Source organism: Pezoporus wallicus, unplaced genomic scaffold (genome assembly GCF_028554395.1).
Source record: "Pezoporus wallicus isolate ANWC-B61680 ecotype Strahan unplaced genomic scaffold, APGP_CSIRO_Pwel_v1 contig_6566, whole genome shotgun sequence".
Taxonomy (NCBI): domain Eukaryota; kingdom Metazoa; phylum Chordata; class Aves; order Psittaciformes; family Psittacidae; genus Pezoporus; species Pezoporus wallicus.
Genome location: NW_026638763.1, coordinates 4023928 through 4039353, shown reverse-complemented (window position 1 = coordinate 4039353; position 15426 = coordinate 4023928). Strand labels below are relative to the sequence as shown.

At 56.4% G+C, this 15426-nt stretch overlaps 2 protein-coding genes across 3 annotated transcripts in view; one reads left to right on the top strand and one right to left on the bottom strand.

Moving 5' to 3' along the window:
• Window positions 1-455: 455 nt before the first annotated feature.
• Window positions 456-5431, bottom strand: SLC19A1 (solute carrier family 19 member 1). The gene is made up of 6 exons (XM_057412363.1): window positions 5215-5431; window positions 2813-3110; window positions 1418-2165; window positions 1016-1208; window positions 790-931; window positions 456-688 (listed from the first exon to the last, which is right to left on the bottom strand). Exons 2-6 carry the CDS (start codon window positions 3035-3037, stop codon window positions 497-499), a joined length of 1500 nt encoding a protein of 499 aa, XP_057268346.1. The 5' UTR covers window positions 3038-3110; window positions 5215-5431; the 3' UTR covers window positions 456-496.
• A 9270-nt stretch (window positions 5432-14701) lies between these two features.
• Window positions 14702-15426, top strand: part of PCBP3 (poly(rC) binding protein 3) — a 41798-nt gene continuing 41073 nt past the window's right edge. For both annotated transcript variants that reach the window (XM_057412364.1, XM_057412365.1), the window contains exon 1: window positions 14702-14801. The gene's annotated coding sequence lies outside the window, so the exon portion shown is untranslated. The remainder of the gene's footprint in view (window positions 14802-15426) is intronic.

The following is a 15426-nucleotide window of genomic DNA, read 5'->3' as shown; positions in this document are numbered from 1 at the left end:
GGGGTGGGCAAACCTAAGGTGCTAAAGAACAAAAAGACGAGATCCATTTGTAACTAGCTTTTTTTTGTTATTGTACGGGACTTCTTACCATAAAAGCTGTGTGATGAGTCACACAGTCTCTATTTCTTACAGTCTACTGTATTTTGTGTCATTAATGCAATTTAAAGCCTGTGGATTGGTTTGGTTTTGTGTCAGTTGTGTCCTATAAACCATTTTCTAAAGGCACTGAATAAAGAAACGTTATCCTCTCGTAGGCTGGCTCTGCACGATGATGGGGAGGTGATGGCCAGGAGAACCACTGCACCCCATCCATATAGCCCTGTGTGGTCACAAGTGATGGCAGCCATGGGCATCCTGCTTATGTTTGTGGCCGGGGGGGACCACAGCCCTTCCAAAAACAGGTCCCAAGGGGTTGTGTCCACCACGGATCAATGGTGGGACATCAGTCTATGCTCACGCGGCCAAGACCCAACCACGGTGGCTGCGGTGCCAGCGCTCAAGCTCGCAAAGCACCAGCATCCAGCCTCTGCTCCTGTGCTGGTGGCACCTCTGCGGGGACCTGGCATGGTTCGTTGGCCAACGCCAGCTCTCCTGGCTGCTTGCGGCGGCTGTACCGGATGCCCACACCAACAGCTGCCAGCAAGTAGGTCACCGCCAGCAGCGTGAAGTAGCCAAAATACACATAGAACTGTAAGAGAGGAAGGGTGGAGAGGACCACGCTTGCAGCCCCCACCTTCATCCCACACCATTAAGGTACCACCTCCATCCTAGACGCTTCCCCATCCCTACCTGGGGATGCACGGACAAGCCCAAGCCCCTCTTGTCAGCCACAATGATGGTGATGATGGTCTTCAGCACCGTGGCGAAGAAGGTGTTGACCCCGAAAACGAGCGCGCAGAGCTCCTTGGAGAGGGACATAGCAATCTGGAAACTGGGGAAGAGATGGAGCACCAGTGAACCACCAGTACCAGCCCCATTGCTGGGGTGGAAGTGGGTCTCTATGGGTACCACGCACATGGCAATGGGCACTAGGAACTGGTAGGAGCTGCGGAAGAGGACGTAGGCAGCGTAGCACAGCCAGATGTTGCTGGTGGTGTTCATGAGCAGCAGTAATCCTGCCTGGAAAGCCGTCACCATCCCGATCACCAGCTCTGACCACAGTGTCCAGCGGATCTTCAAGTAGCCAGCAGCGAAGGAGGCAACAGCCCCTGGAGAGAGGATGAAGGATGCTGTAAACACCTCACCAGCATGGGACCACCTTACATCCCCCAGCCTAATGATGCTCACCCTATTACCTCTATCAAAACACCCCCAAAACGCCATGAAGACCTGCCATTCCCAGGGATGCAGCAGGACAGTGGAGTCCCCCCCAGCATTGCCACACATCCCGCACTGTCCCTAACAATGCAAGCATTACCCAGCAGCGTGGATGCAGCATCCACCCCTCCATTGTACACACGGCGGTTGTCCGTGGCCGGGTAGATCTCATTCCAGAGAATCTGCACGTAGTACAGCATCAGGTAGTAACCAGCCGAGTTGAAGACCCACCACAAGGACCAGAGCCGAAGCTGGGGCTGCTTGGCCAGCGCTCCCACCTCCCGCAGCATCCGGCACAGTGCAATGTCCCTCCATCCCTTTGTCCCCCTGCCACCATCCCCCCCTGCCATCTTGTCCATCTCAGTGGGTGCAGCCCCATCCACAGCCCTATCAGGACGATTGAAGAAGAGGCTGCGGCGGGGCTGCTTGAGGAAGAGGGTGAGGATGAAGCCAAAGCTGACGAAGACCAAGGAGACGTAGTTGAGGCTGAGGAAGGAGACATTGCCCAAGCTGATGCAGAGCTGGCCCAGCACCGAGCTGGTGAAGACACCCAGGAGGACAGCGGAGCGGGAATAGCTGGCCATACGCTGGTAGCGGGATGGAGCGACGAGGGAGAAGATGTAGGAGGAGTAGGCGATGCGGGCGGCCATAGTGATGCCGTAGAAGAACTCCATCAGCTGCATGGCCAGGACAGAGGTACCCAACACCAGCAGCAGCCAGATGGAGATGTGGCTCAGGCTCTGCAGCACCAGCACCGGCTTGTAGCGCAAGTAGTCCGTCAATAGGAAGGTGGGTACCAGCACAGCCATGTAGGAATAGGTCAGCACCGGTGTGATCACGTTGGTCACCTGCAACGTGCAAGGAGGGGATGAGCGTGGCCATGACATCCCCAGCATAGGAACAAGCCACTGACCCCCCTCCTCTGTAAGGAATGTGGTTCCTGGAGCTCTCAGCTGGGTGCATGGCTAAGACTTGGCCCCCTTCCATGCTTGGGAACGTGGAGTTCCCACGGACACAGCAGCCTGCTGGGACCGGAGCCAGCATCCCCTGGTCAGGGGACAACAGCATGGGGCCCCTCCTCATCTAACCCCATCATTGCCATCAGCTCAGCAGTGCTCAGCTCTGTGTCCCCAAATGTGCACCAGCATGGGAGGGTCTCCCTTAATGGGATAGGGATTTAGCATCTCCCCCCATAACTGGTTGGGAGCCTGGGGACAAGGCTTTTAATACTGGGGAAAGTTGAGCTTGGGACTTAAGGGTCAAGGTTCCCTTGCAGTGTGGTGGCACAGGGCTCCCTTGCAGAATGGTGGCACAGGGACATGCTGCCAGCCAGACCCATACCACATCACCTTCTCTCACCTCCATCCCCAGCGCATGCCCCATTGCCTGGAATGTGGCACCCCTCTGCACCCCAGGACCACAGGAGGATGCTCTGGCCAGCCCCAGGGTAATGAAAGGGGGGACACCAAAGGGGAACAGGCTATCTGTGGCTCACCTCTGCCTGTGTGAAGTTCTTATCAGGCCCCAAGAGATAGGGGGTGATGAAGCTCTCCCCAGGCCGTATCTGTGTCATGAAGCCATAGAAGCAGAGGTAGAAGACTTGTAGCTTCCAATGCTGGTCCGGTGCAGCCTCCGATGCCGGCTTTTTGGCATCCTCATCCTTCTTGGGCATGGCTCCACCAGCTCTGCAGCAGGACAGCGGTGTTATCCCGGGGACCATCAGCTAGATGAGCTTTGTGGGCAGCCCATTGCAGGCGCGCTCCGATGCATCGAAAGCCACGTCGCTGCAGTTCCTGCGGAGAAAGCAGCCTTTGGCACAGGCTCAAATTCCTCTATAATCACAAGGCAAATAAACAGCACTACCTTCTCCCCAGGAGATGTTCTTGCAAGAGGAAAAGCAGGCTTACAAGTTCTTGCAAGTTCTTGCAAGCGGAAAAGAGGAAAGATGGGGGGGCCTGTTTCAGGCAGCATTTGGGCACCTCCTCTCAAAGAGCCTGGATGCAGGAAGCACGTGGGTTTGCTTCCTCGGCTCCCATCATCTTCTCCTCCCCTTTAGGAGTCAGTGAGTTGGGGTTTACCCCCTCTCTGAAGCAGAGTTGCAGACCCAGAGGTGGAGGGATGCAGATACCCTGCGCCAGGGGTGCTCCGGAGGGAGATGGTGCTGGTTGTGAAAGTGAGTTCATGTGCACACTGGGTATGGGGCCACCCGTGTTAGACACCATAGGCTTGTGGCTGCCCCTTTGTTCTTCCCTGGTGGGATGCAGTGCTCACACAGCATCACCCAGCGTGGGGAGGATGCAAAGCGCCACAAAGGTTCATGGTCTGGAGGGGGATTAAATGCTTAAATCCTAAGATTTATCCATAGGAAAGCTGGCAGTGCCGGGGAGGCCTGATCAGTGGTCACGGGATGAAGGCAGGGACTGGGCGTCCTCCTACGTGCTCCCTACTCCCACAACTGCTTTTTGAGCCATAAAATCCCTGTGTGCCAATCCACGCCATGGGAGCAAGGTCTAGAAACCCAATGACCCTTCTGATTGCAGAGCAACTAATCATGGCCATTAAATAACAAGTCCATGGTCCCAGCCCACGCCCCTACCACTGCCATCCTGCGTGATGAGAACCCCCTTCCACATAACACAAGCAACTAATGGGGAGAAGAGAAGAGGTGGGAGAAAGCTGGGAAAAGCTGGCCACGATCAGAACCAGCAGCAGGAAGCAGGGTGCCTGTGAGGACTCACTGCTCCAGTGGCATTCCCATGGGATTTCAGCATGTAAGCATTGCCAAAACAAGCTCACAGCCAGGCAAAATAGGGGGGTAAATAACCCTTAAATAGGTCCCTGGGCTACAAGGCTTATTGGGTGCTTGCTGGTGCTGGAAGGGACTCTGTGCCAGGAAGAGCAAGGAGCAATGGCTAAGCCCCCACTGAACGCCCACCCCAGCCCTGCACTGTGCCCTCCTGGACTATGCCCCATTCCCACTTATCCTGCTCGGATGTGAGTGATCGCCATCTCCAGCAGAGACTCTCGGGAAGGAAGGGGGGGGGGGGGTTCATGCAATGGGATCCCAATGGGCTGTTGTCTACCTTCCACTCCAAACTGCTCCCCATTTCCTTTCACATCCATGTGGGATGGATGTTTCCCTGACCCAAAGGAAACCATGTGCCCTAAAGCCAGTTCTGTGTGAGTGCCCTGGTGCCACCATCCCCTGGGGGGCTGGCTCTGAACTCACGGCACGTGTGTCCGTGCACATGCAGGTACCCCAAGCCCCGAACCCATCCATCCAGACCCATCCCTCTGACCCATCCGCTGCTCCCAGGGAAGCGGGTGCAGATCCCAAGGGACGCTCCCGGCTCGGTGCTGCTCTCGCTCCCGAGCAGAGGGTGCAGGGCACGGGCAGTGTGAACCTGACCGCTGGGTTATCATGCTGTGACCTTGACAAGGGATCGCCATCATGCGCTTGTCAACCCGCGGCCACGAGCTCCGGCACAGCTCCCCACAGGAGCCAAAGCCACCGAGGGACAGAGGGAACAGGACCAAAAGGGGGGACATAGGGGCATGCTCTCCCCATAGCCACATGTTGGTGGCACCGCTAAAGCGTGATATATATAGTGGAGAAGCCACTGAGGCGATGGGGGTGTTTTGGTCCATAAAACAAGGTGGGAATCTCCCCAGAATACATCCTCATCCACTGTGTGGGCACTTCTCTGCATCCTCACCGCCCCCAACACCCTGCTACTTCAAGAAGGGATAGGGGTACACATGAAAGAGGGGGACCGTGGGGGCACCCCACATCCCGAGCGGCAGCCGGTGGGCACCCGCATCCTCGCAGGTACCCCAGGTACTGCAGCACAGCGGGTACCGCAGCACCCCGTACCCCCGCAGCCCCCGGGGCCGTACCTGGGGGGCAGTGGGCATGGAAGCGGCGGGCCCGGGCACGGCGCAGGGGGTCTCGTGGCTCCCTATGGTCCTGCTGAGAGCCGGATCCGCAGCGAGGAGGAGGAGGAGGAGGAAGAGGAGGAGGATGTCGGAGGGAATGGGGGGGACTCAGAAAACGTGGCCGTGCCCCGAGCGCGGGGCAGCGCGGGGACTACAATCTCCACAGTGCAGCGGGCAGGAGGAAGGGGAGGAGGAAGAGGAGGACGACGGAGAGGAGGAGGAGGAGCCGGAGCCCGGCCAGCCCCTGTAGGGCAGCGCCAACGCTCTCCGCTTATGCCTGTGTATCCGACACATGGAGGGGGGGTAAGGGAGAAACCCCTCCCCTCCGAGCCGGGGGTTACTTCTCCGCCCATCCACAGTGGCCTCTGGGTTGTGTGCACCTCTCGCTGTCGCGTCCATCCACGTTGGCCTCCCCGCTGTGATTTAATGCCCTGCTGCCCCAAGTGGCTTGTATTTATTCTTACATCACCCCCTCTCCACATGTTTTACAACGGGGATTAAAGCACGGACCTGCACCGGTCCCAGACGGAACAGCATCCGTACAGGGAAAAGAAGGATCGGGCCCTGGAGCTGGTGCAGGGCTCATCATCACATCTGAGAGCATCTTCTCTCCACCCCCTGTTCCAGCACTCATCCTGCTGGAAGCAAATGCAACCTGACAGGGCTCGGAAACTCCGCTGAAATATTGATGTGCTGCTGCCTCCAGTGTGGCAGCGGGATCCAGGATATCCAGGGATCATCACAAGCCCTTCCCATCCAGGGCTGGGAGGGGTGCAATCTGGCGTCTTCCCACCCCATCGAGCCCCTTTGGTGCTTAGCACCAAACCAGCGTGGCAGAGCCTGCAGCAGCGTTTATTACACTTGGAGTTTCCCTCCTTTTCTCACCCAAACGGATAGAGCCAGGGAGTGTTATTGGGGATGGAGACATACCAAGTCCTGTGTTAAATGATGGCATGTTTGATCCCCAAAGCAGTTTTCTCCCAGGAGAGGAGACCAGTCCTGGGGAGGATGGCAAGATCACAGCACATGTGTCCATAGGCTCTCCGTGCCCACCATATACCCCCTGCCTGTGTTTGGGACCTTGTCTTTCCATGCCAGGACAGTGGCAGCCTCCTTACATGCAGCAGGAGCACCCCAGGGTGTGTCTGGGGACACTGGGACCCCCATGCACCCACCCCAGTGCGTGTCCCTTGACAAAGTGATGCTGCTGCTACCAGCCCCAGTCCCTGATCAGGCTCCCCCAGCTTGGGATCGCACCCAAGGGTGCCAGGGCCAGGCAGGCAGATGCATTTGTGCAGAGGGCAGGGTGCTGGCAGCACAGGGCTCACATGGGGAGAGCAACCCCCCAAGCCCAAGGGGTGGCATCCTCCAGTGCCTGGATGCTGGGGCTTGCGGCTGGAGATGGGGCAGGGGAAGGGGCTGGAGAGGGGCAGAGACAGGAGCAGGGGCAGGAACTGGGGCAGGGGGAGGAGCTGGATAGGGGCAGGGCAGGAGAAGGGGCAAGAACTGGGGCAGGGCAGAGGCAGGGGCAGAGTCAGGAGCCGGGGCAGGAACTGGGGCAGCGGAAGGAGCTGGATAGGGGCAGGACGGGAGAAGGGGCAGGAACTGGAGCAGGGGAAGGGGCTGGAGAGGGGCAGGGCAGAGGCAGGGGCAGAAGAAGGGGCTGGATAGGAGCAGGAAGGAACAGAAGCAGGGGCTGTAGCAAGGGGAGGCTGGGGCAGGAGAAGGGACTGGGTAGGAGGCAAGGGCAGGAGCTGGTGCACTGTGAACGTCTGATGATGATGCTGGTGCTGGGTAGGGGGCTTGAGCAGGGTCTGCGATATGGGCAGATGCACGGGCAAGGTATGGGACAGGGGCAGGAGCTGGGGTAGACCTAGGATCAGGGGCAAGAACTGGGGCTTGGTCAAGGAAGGGAAGGGAAGGGGCAGAGCCGGGTGGGTCGGGCAGAGCGGGAGGGGGCCGGGCAGAGCGGGAGGGGGCCGGGCAGAGCCGGAGGGGGCCGGGCAGAGCCGGGGGGCTGGGCAGGGCACATCCGCTCGTCTCCTCTGGTATTGCTTGCCCCTGGCCGATCCCTCTTTGCTCCCCACAGCCCTTCTCGCCGTCCGTCCGGGCACAGGTAGGGCTCTGCCTTCCCTGGGGCGTTGTTTGCTTCCCTTCGCGTTGTTTGTCGGGACCGGGCTGTCGGAGCTGCCCTCGACCCATCCGTCGGGTGGGAGGTGCCGTGTCCCCCACTCGGGGGTGGTGGTGGTGGCGGCATCGCGGGGGACACAGTGGGATCCCCCCTTTTCCTGTCCCTAGGGCTCCCCCCCCCCACCCGAGTTCCTTATGAGGCTGCTCAAGAGTTTTCCATCGCGTACCCTGATGCTGCTTGGCTCCAAGTTTCTCTGCCCAAACAAGCCCCAGAGTGGTGTCCTGGCACCACAAAGGGGGTCCCCAAGTGGGGTGACTGGTCCAGCATGGGTGTATGAGTGATGGGCAGGATGCTGCGGAGGGTGAGCCCTGGGTTATGGCTTTTGGATGGTGGGGTTTGGGTGTGAGCATCCCACTGGGACTGCTCTGGTGGTTGTTCCTGAGCAGCTTATGGGCCAGATGCAGCCCCAGCATCAATGCCAAGGGGAGGAAGGGGGCTCAGGCCTTTTTTGTGGAGTCTCCAAGCTTCCCCCACAGGTGGGTGAATCGTCTCCTGGGAGCTCATTTACCCAGCTGGGACCTTTTTGTTCTCCCTCTGAAATGCGGCTGGCTCATCAGCATGTGCCTACCATCACCCCTGTTTGGTCTATTTGGCTTTTTACTGGGGCAGCATTTACTGCCCAGCTCCTCGCAGTAAGTTCCTCCTGGAGTCTATGTGGGGCTTTGCTAACCCATCCTGGGGAGGATGAGGGTGGAAAATGCGTCCTTGTAGCAGCCTAATGCTGTGAGGAGCATCCTGCAGTGGCCTCAGTGCTGCAGAGCATCCCCACCTCAGAGCAGATGCTGCATGGCCATTGCACAGAGCACTGCAGGGCAGCCACCTCCAGGGCTGTGGTGCCCCATAGGGTTCCGTGGTGCAGGGGTGTGGGGCAGAAGCTGGGTGCTTCATTCCAGGCTTTCCTGGCTGTGGACGGTTCGTGTTCTCTGTCCTTGCAGGAGAAGGTAGAGTCTGCATCCCAAGGGATGCAATAGCGAGGGAATGATGGTCCTGGTGGGACCCTGTGCCAGGGTTTGGGAGGTGGACATGGGTTCCCAGAAGTGGAGGGGATGGAGGGCAGCACCTAATGCAGACCATCTCCAGGTGTAGGTCTGGGGATGGAGAGCCCCATTGGAGGTAAAGCAACGCCCAAAGTCTCCATCACCTAATCCGTGCTTTCTAGGAGCATTTCCACAGTGGCCTGTGGGAGGATGCAAGAGGCAAACCCCTGTCTGGTGGCCAAGGATGCAGATGCTGAAACCACTGCCAGAGCCCGCTGGGAGGTAGTTGAGGGATGCTCAAAGTGCTTCTGAATTATGTTTTCAATTGCGTCTTCCCTTTGTTGAACGCCAAAACTCGGGGGGGAGGGGGGAAGCCTTCACTGAGGAGAGGGAAAGAGGGTCTGCATGCAAGAGCAACCAACCCAGCATCTCCTAGGAAGGGGTTAAACCTGGAGCTCCAGATCTGGTATCCTGATTGCTGCCTACTTTGGGTAAAAGCTTTTTTGGCTCCATTTCAAGGGCATGGGCTGGAGGATGACTCAGGAATCTCTGCCACCGAGGAGCAAAACCCTCTTGTCCTGACATTCCCAGCACAAGGTGATGGGGTTTGGGAAAATTCAAGTGTCCTGGATGGCCCCAGATTGAGAAAAGCTGCATCCAAGCAATTCCCGTTTGTCCTTAGGGAATTGGGGTGGTGGCATCTCTGGCGCTGTGTAATGCTGAAGTGCCTAAATGGGTGTCCCCAGGATGTGGTCCTGCTGTGGTGGGCACAGGGGGAGCAACCAGCACCAGGACATCCTGGAGAAGGAGGAAAAGGCTCCTTAAGGGGAGACCTCAGAGCATCTCCAGTGCCTAAAGGGGCTACAGGAAACCTGGAGAGGGGCTTTGGATCAAGGGCCTGTAGGGACAGGACAAGGGGAATGGCTTTAACCTGCCAGAACAGGGGAGACTGAGATGAGCTCTTAGGCAGAAGCTCTTCCCTGTGAGGATGAGCTTTAAGGTCCATTCCAACCCAGTCCACAGCCAATGTGGGGCTGGGAGTGCTGCTGTGGGTTACCACCGTGTGCAAACGCACCATGGCATAGGCTCTGCCCCCCAAGTCCTCCCATGTCACAGGTGCACATTCCTGGTTATGACATTTTGCACCAGCATCCTTGCTGCTGGGCAGCCAGTCCCCTTCAACAGGGCCCGTTGTTTGGGGAATGCTTTTGCACCGTAGGTCCAGGGGTGCCCAGAGTGATGCTGACTTATCCCTGAGATGATAGGAAGGAGACCTCTTGGTGATGGCAGTGGGTGAGGGCATCCAGGCTTCAGTGCCTGAAATGACTGTCTTCACCCTTTTATGTGTTATGGGAGAGCAGGGGAAAGAATGGAAGGCTTGGAAATAATGGGATGTGGAGGTTTCAGGTTGGAATTCATCTCTGGAATGGCCCTGCTTGGGGCAGGAGCTGAAGCAGAGGGAGTCACTCACACTCTGGCTTGCTTTGTGTCTCTGGCCTTCAAAGATGGAGAACAAAGTACTATTTAAAGGCTTTTATTGGAGTGATAACATGAAGGGAATGCTTTGAGCAGCTATAGAGAGGAGATCCAGAAGCCCTTCCCTGTATGGGACAGTTGCCCCATGGTGGCCTTGGCAGTGCTGGGAAATGGTTGGACTGGATGGGCTTGAAGGTCTTTTCCAACGTGGTTGATCCTATGAATCTCAGGTAATGTGTGTTGCACCTCATCCAGGCTCTGCTGGCCATCCATGCACCACCATCAGGGGACCAGGATGCAATCCATGCCCAGGTGCCCCAGCCTGTATGGTCTCCATCCTTCCCCTGGCTTGCAGCCTCCTCTTCCCAACCGTTCCTGAGGGTTATCGTGCCTGTCATCAACAACAATCCCTGCCACAGAGATTTGCACCAGATCTGCTGAGCTCCTTGCCTCTGGAGCAGAAGGAAAATGGATTAGAGAGGGTTGGCTGTTTGGGAATGGCCCCATGAGCAGGACTGGGCTCCGCACACTCTGGGTCTCCTTGGGCTCACCTCTGCTTTGGGGGCTTTTGGGTACAAACACCCTTCTGAAAGGCAGAGGTTAGGCTTGGCCATGGGTGATGTCTGTTGCTAAGGGCTGAGCTCTGGCTCTGGTGCTTTGCCATAGACTCATAGAATCATCTAGGCTGGAAAAGACCTTTAAACATCATCAGTGCATCACATCTTTTAGTGATGTCTGGGTGTTGCAGAGCGTACATTCGGTTCTCCAAATCCCATCCTGAGGACCTAAACTGGCCCAGTCCAATGGACCTAATCCCCATCCTTCCCCATAGGCAAGGACGTACCAGAGATTCCACTGTAAATGGTGCATCTCATTCTGCTGGCTGCTCCCAATGCCTTCTAAGCCCACCAAGGACTTCTTGCCACCTAAATGAAGAGCCTGCTTGGCCCAAAACCAGTCTCCACCAGGTACCCAAGACCCAGGCCCTACCTTCTCCACCCTCAGGGATGCTGCGGTCCCTGCAGGGATGCTGGATGCTGCTGGCATCTGCTGGAAGAGGAAGGAAAAGGCAGGATACTGGGTTTCCCCCCTTGCAGCTGATTTGTCCTCTAGGAGATTATTCCCCTTCCCTAGCTTACAGGGGGATTTGCAGCCGCTCCATCTGCTCCGGGACAGCAGGTCATCGGGTGCTGGGATGTTCCTGTGCCCCAGATGATGTCTTTGGTCCAGGGCATCCTGTGTTGGGCATTTCTGGACCTCCCCTTCCACCTAGGATGGCCCCAAAGTGACTTAAACAGAGGCAGGGAGTTGGAACTGGGTGAACTTTAAGGTCCCTTTGAATCCAAACCAGGCTGGGATTTGATGATTTTATGATTGCCTTTGGAAAAGCAGGCAGGGAGACATGGAAGGAAAGCATCTCAATATGGGCTTTCCCAGCTGTACCACAAAGTTCTTTCCAGGCTTTTATGGGTAAGCAAGGGTAAACAGGAGGAGTTTGCTGTCTCACGTGCTTTTAGAGCCAGGTTTTCCAAAGGGGAAAACCAAGGGGTGATGTGGGTCTCTCCCTTCTCCCGCTCCGTTGCTCCTGTGTTACCAGCAGACACCAGTCGAAGGTGGTGGATAGCAGGGAGACTGGAGGGAAGTTAGGGAAGAGCTGATGACAGGTGGGCTATGGAGGCTGGGTTTATAGGGACTGACTAGACTAGGTTCATGGAAGCAGCACGAGGGGTGATGGTTTATGGACCACAGGACATGGGAGCCTTTGCCTGTGCCCGTATCCTGGCCAAGAGCAGGTCTGATGTGCCACTGGACCCAGGGCCATGCTCCCCCTTTGTCCCTTTTCATCAGACATGGGGACATGTGGGACCCCCCCAGATCCTATAGGGATGTTCCCAGGGATAATAAAGAGGGGAGCTCCAGGCAGCACAAGTGAGATGCTGAGACAATGATGCTGTCCCCATCCCACTCACCCACTGCCCATGATGGGACCCACTGCCCTGTGTTCCCCATCCCTTACAAGGAATACCGATGGAGGCAGCCAGGTGTCAGCTTGGGAATCTCTTATCTTTACCTTCTCTCCCCAAATGGACAATGTCTCTGCTCATTACGTACCTGCCCAGGGGGCAGATGTCAGTTCTGCTCATGGCTTTTCTCAGCTCATCTCTTGATGGGCGCTCAGGTCCCATCACATCATGCTCCTGCCCATGGGGCTGCCCCCCTGCCTGCCCCACGGCTGTGCCCATCTACAGCCCCCCAAACTCGGGCTCACCCTGCTCTTGAGGAATGGGGGTTTGAAGGGTGTCTTGTTGAAGGCTGGAAAATCACAGGCAGTGCTGGCACGCACGTGGTGTGTGTATGTGCAGAGCTGGAATTGGTTTTCCTTGCCTAGGCAGTGCCTGGGAGGAGAAGCCATCTCTGAAGTCTGCCCTTTGAGGCTGATGCGTCCCGACTGCTTGTTCACTGGGACATTAAAATCATTGCCTCTGTCTGCATAAAACACTCAGTAATGCGGATGATGGGAACACGGGCTAGGGAAGGAGCCTTCTCTCCCCTGCACCACGAGCGGCAGCACTGAAAACCCCAAAGCAGCAGAGCAGCAGCCTGACTACAGGAATGGGGCTGGGGATACAATACAGATGGAACCATCTTGCTGAGGTTCCCATCTCAAAGGTGTACCGCAGCTCAGGGATGCGGTGATGCAGTGGGCAAACATCCCCATCCCGTCTAGTGTATCCCTCACCAGCTGCACAGTGAGTTTTCCCAAAGAGCTTGTGTTTTCCCTATGGGGTTGCAGCAAAGCAAAAGAATCATAGAATTCCAGACTGGTTTGGGTTGAAGGGAGCTTAAAGCTCATCCAGTTCCAACCCCCTGCCATAGTGGAAGGTGCCCAGTTCCTCAGGGCATTAGAACTGGATGAGCTTTAAGGTCCCTTCCAACCCAAACCATGTTATGATTCTATGAATCCATGTCTGAGCCCCCTTGTTCCTGTCTATCAAAATACACACATGATGCCATGGTCGGGGGGGGAGGGGTGTCTGTCTTTTTCTCAATGCTGGACTCGGTGACCAGGAGTTTGTGCTGATGGGCATGGAAACAAACCATTACTAAGGATTCCTTTGCTTGGGGCTGTTTTGCCCTTGTGTTTCCCTGCTGCCTGGAATTCAGTCACAACAGCAGTGCTGGGAGGATGCTCTTGCTGGTTTTAAGGTGGTGGGGGGCTGGCTGGGCATCCCAGGGTGCAGAGAGCTTCCAGGTCCTTCCCTGCTGCCTGCACTGTATCCCAAACTACTCCCTCTGCTCCTCCAAATGTGAGATGCAGTTTGGGTTTCCCATCATTTTTGGCTGGTTTGGGGCTTGTTTTTGTTCACTCTCTGTCTGTTATGATTGGGACAGTGGGATTCGACATTTACTTTGCTTGCGTAGTGGAGTTCCTCAGGATCCATTTTGAGACCTGTCCTTCTTGTAGGTGACACCAGCTGGCAATGCAGCCACTCCTTTGGGGACATGGCTTCCCTTCAGAGAAACATATAGGGTCTTATAAGGGAAAAAGCATTCATTCCGAGGACAGTTGGTTGCTTGGAGGGGCTGTGTAGTCTCCATCCTTGGAGGCTTTCAAGCTCCAAAAGGATGCATCCCTGAGCATCCTGCTCTGATCTTAGTGCTGATGCTGCTGTGAGCAGCAGGTGGGACTGAAGCCTGACCTCGGGGAGTTCCATGGGCTCCCCTCCTGCAGATAGGCTCCTTCCCATGGCAGTCATCTCCGGGTGCCCGGGTCACTGGGGATGAGCCTGGCTCTCGATGAGTCATTGGGAAGAGGAAGATTCCCCCTTGGCACACACAGCCTGCCCCAGCACATCCAGAGCAGCTCCAAGTCCAAGCAATGAGTGGGGCCTGCAGCTCACCCAGGTATTTTGGTTATGGAGAGGCTTTTGTGCCCTCTGGCACTTGGCTTATTAATGGCTCAGGCTGCTCGGTGGATGTTATTGATGGGTAATGCATGCCCCAGTTAACTTATAGGGAGCAGCAGCAAAAAGAGAGCAATACAAATAACCTGGCGCCCAATGCCACTGGAATGTGCGGGATTATTCCCATTGCAGCTTCATTTCTGGGTGAAAGGCTGAGAGAGCTGGGCTGGTTCAGCCTGGAGAAGAGAAGACTCCTTAAGGGGAGACCTTAGAGCAGCTCCAGTGCCTAAAGGGGCTGCAGGAAACCTGGAGAGGGGCTTTGGACAAGGGCCTGTAGCGACAGGACAAGGAGAATGGCTTTAACCTGCCAGAACAGGGGAGATTGAGATGAGCTCTCAGGCAGAAGCTCTTCCCTGTGAGGGTGCTGAGGCGCTGGCACAGGGTGCCCAGAGAGGCTGTGGCTGCCCCATCCCTGGCAGTGTTCAAGGCCAGGTTGGACACAGGGGCTTGGAGCAACCTGCTCTAGTGGAAGGTGTCCCTGCCTGTGGCAGGGTTTGATACTGGATGTGCTTTAAGGTCCCTTCACCCCTAATCATTCTATAATTCTATGACCCTTCACAGCCCAGCTCTTTGGATGGCTTCCCTTGTTCAGGGATGCTGGGGTAGGACCTGCCCAACCTGCTCTGCATGCAGAGAAAAGCATAGACAGGGCTTTGCTGCCTGCCCTGTAACAGCCTGGATGTGATGCTCCCCATCCTTTTGTCCCTTCCAACTCAAGCTATGTTCCCTTTCCCTCTGAAATTCTCTTATTCTGGGTGAAAAGCATCCATTGGGTGTACTTCCTCCCTGTGTGCCTAACCTCTACCCCATCCTGCTCTGCAGGCTTCTGCTGTGGACCACCCATTTCCATCCTGTGCTCAGCAATGCCCGTTTCTGGTGCAACTGGATCCTCTGAGGAATCACTCTGGAGCTCCAGGCCAGCCTGCAGGGTAAGGTAAGGTGAGCTCAATCGCTTCCCACATCCTGGTTTTGGGGGATGTCTTCTGCACTGTGCTCTCCCTTGGGCTATAAACCACAGCGAGGATGTGGCTGGGCTCTGCAGAGAGAGGAACTGCTGCACTGCAGGGACGTGGCTCTATATGGAAGGGGGTTTTGCTCCCTGCAATGCTGCTCACAGGGATTCGATGAGAGGCTGGGGCCTCTGCATCCATGCAGGTCTCCTATTGCTGCCACTGCCCTCATTGCACTTGGCCACCTGCTTTCTGCATGCAATAAGGGTCCATTAAAACCAAGCCAAGTAGCTCAGTTGGGAAGTGCACAGGCGGGGTCGTTTCCATGAGCCATTCTTGCTTTTGTTACTAAAATAGATCTGCTTTGGCCTGGGGCCATTGTGTTGTCCCAGGCATTGACTATCACAAATGGACAGCGGGGCAGCATTTTCCATTAGTGAAGAAGAGGAGGCGCATCTCCGAGTGAGAAGACAGCTCCATAAAGCAGCAATGTTTCAGTCACAGACAAATCCACCTCTCTTCTTTCTCTTTCCTTTTCCAAGTGTCGCTAATCCCTGTTTTCATCATGTAAAATGCTGGGAGAGCCCGACCAGAGCAACGGCCTGTCCCTGTAA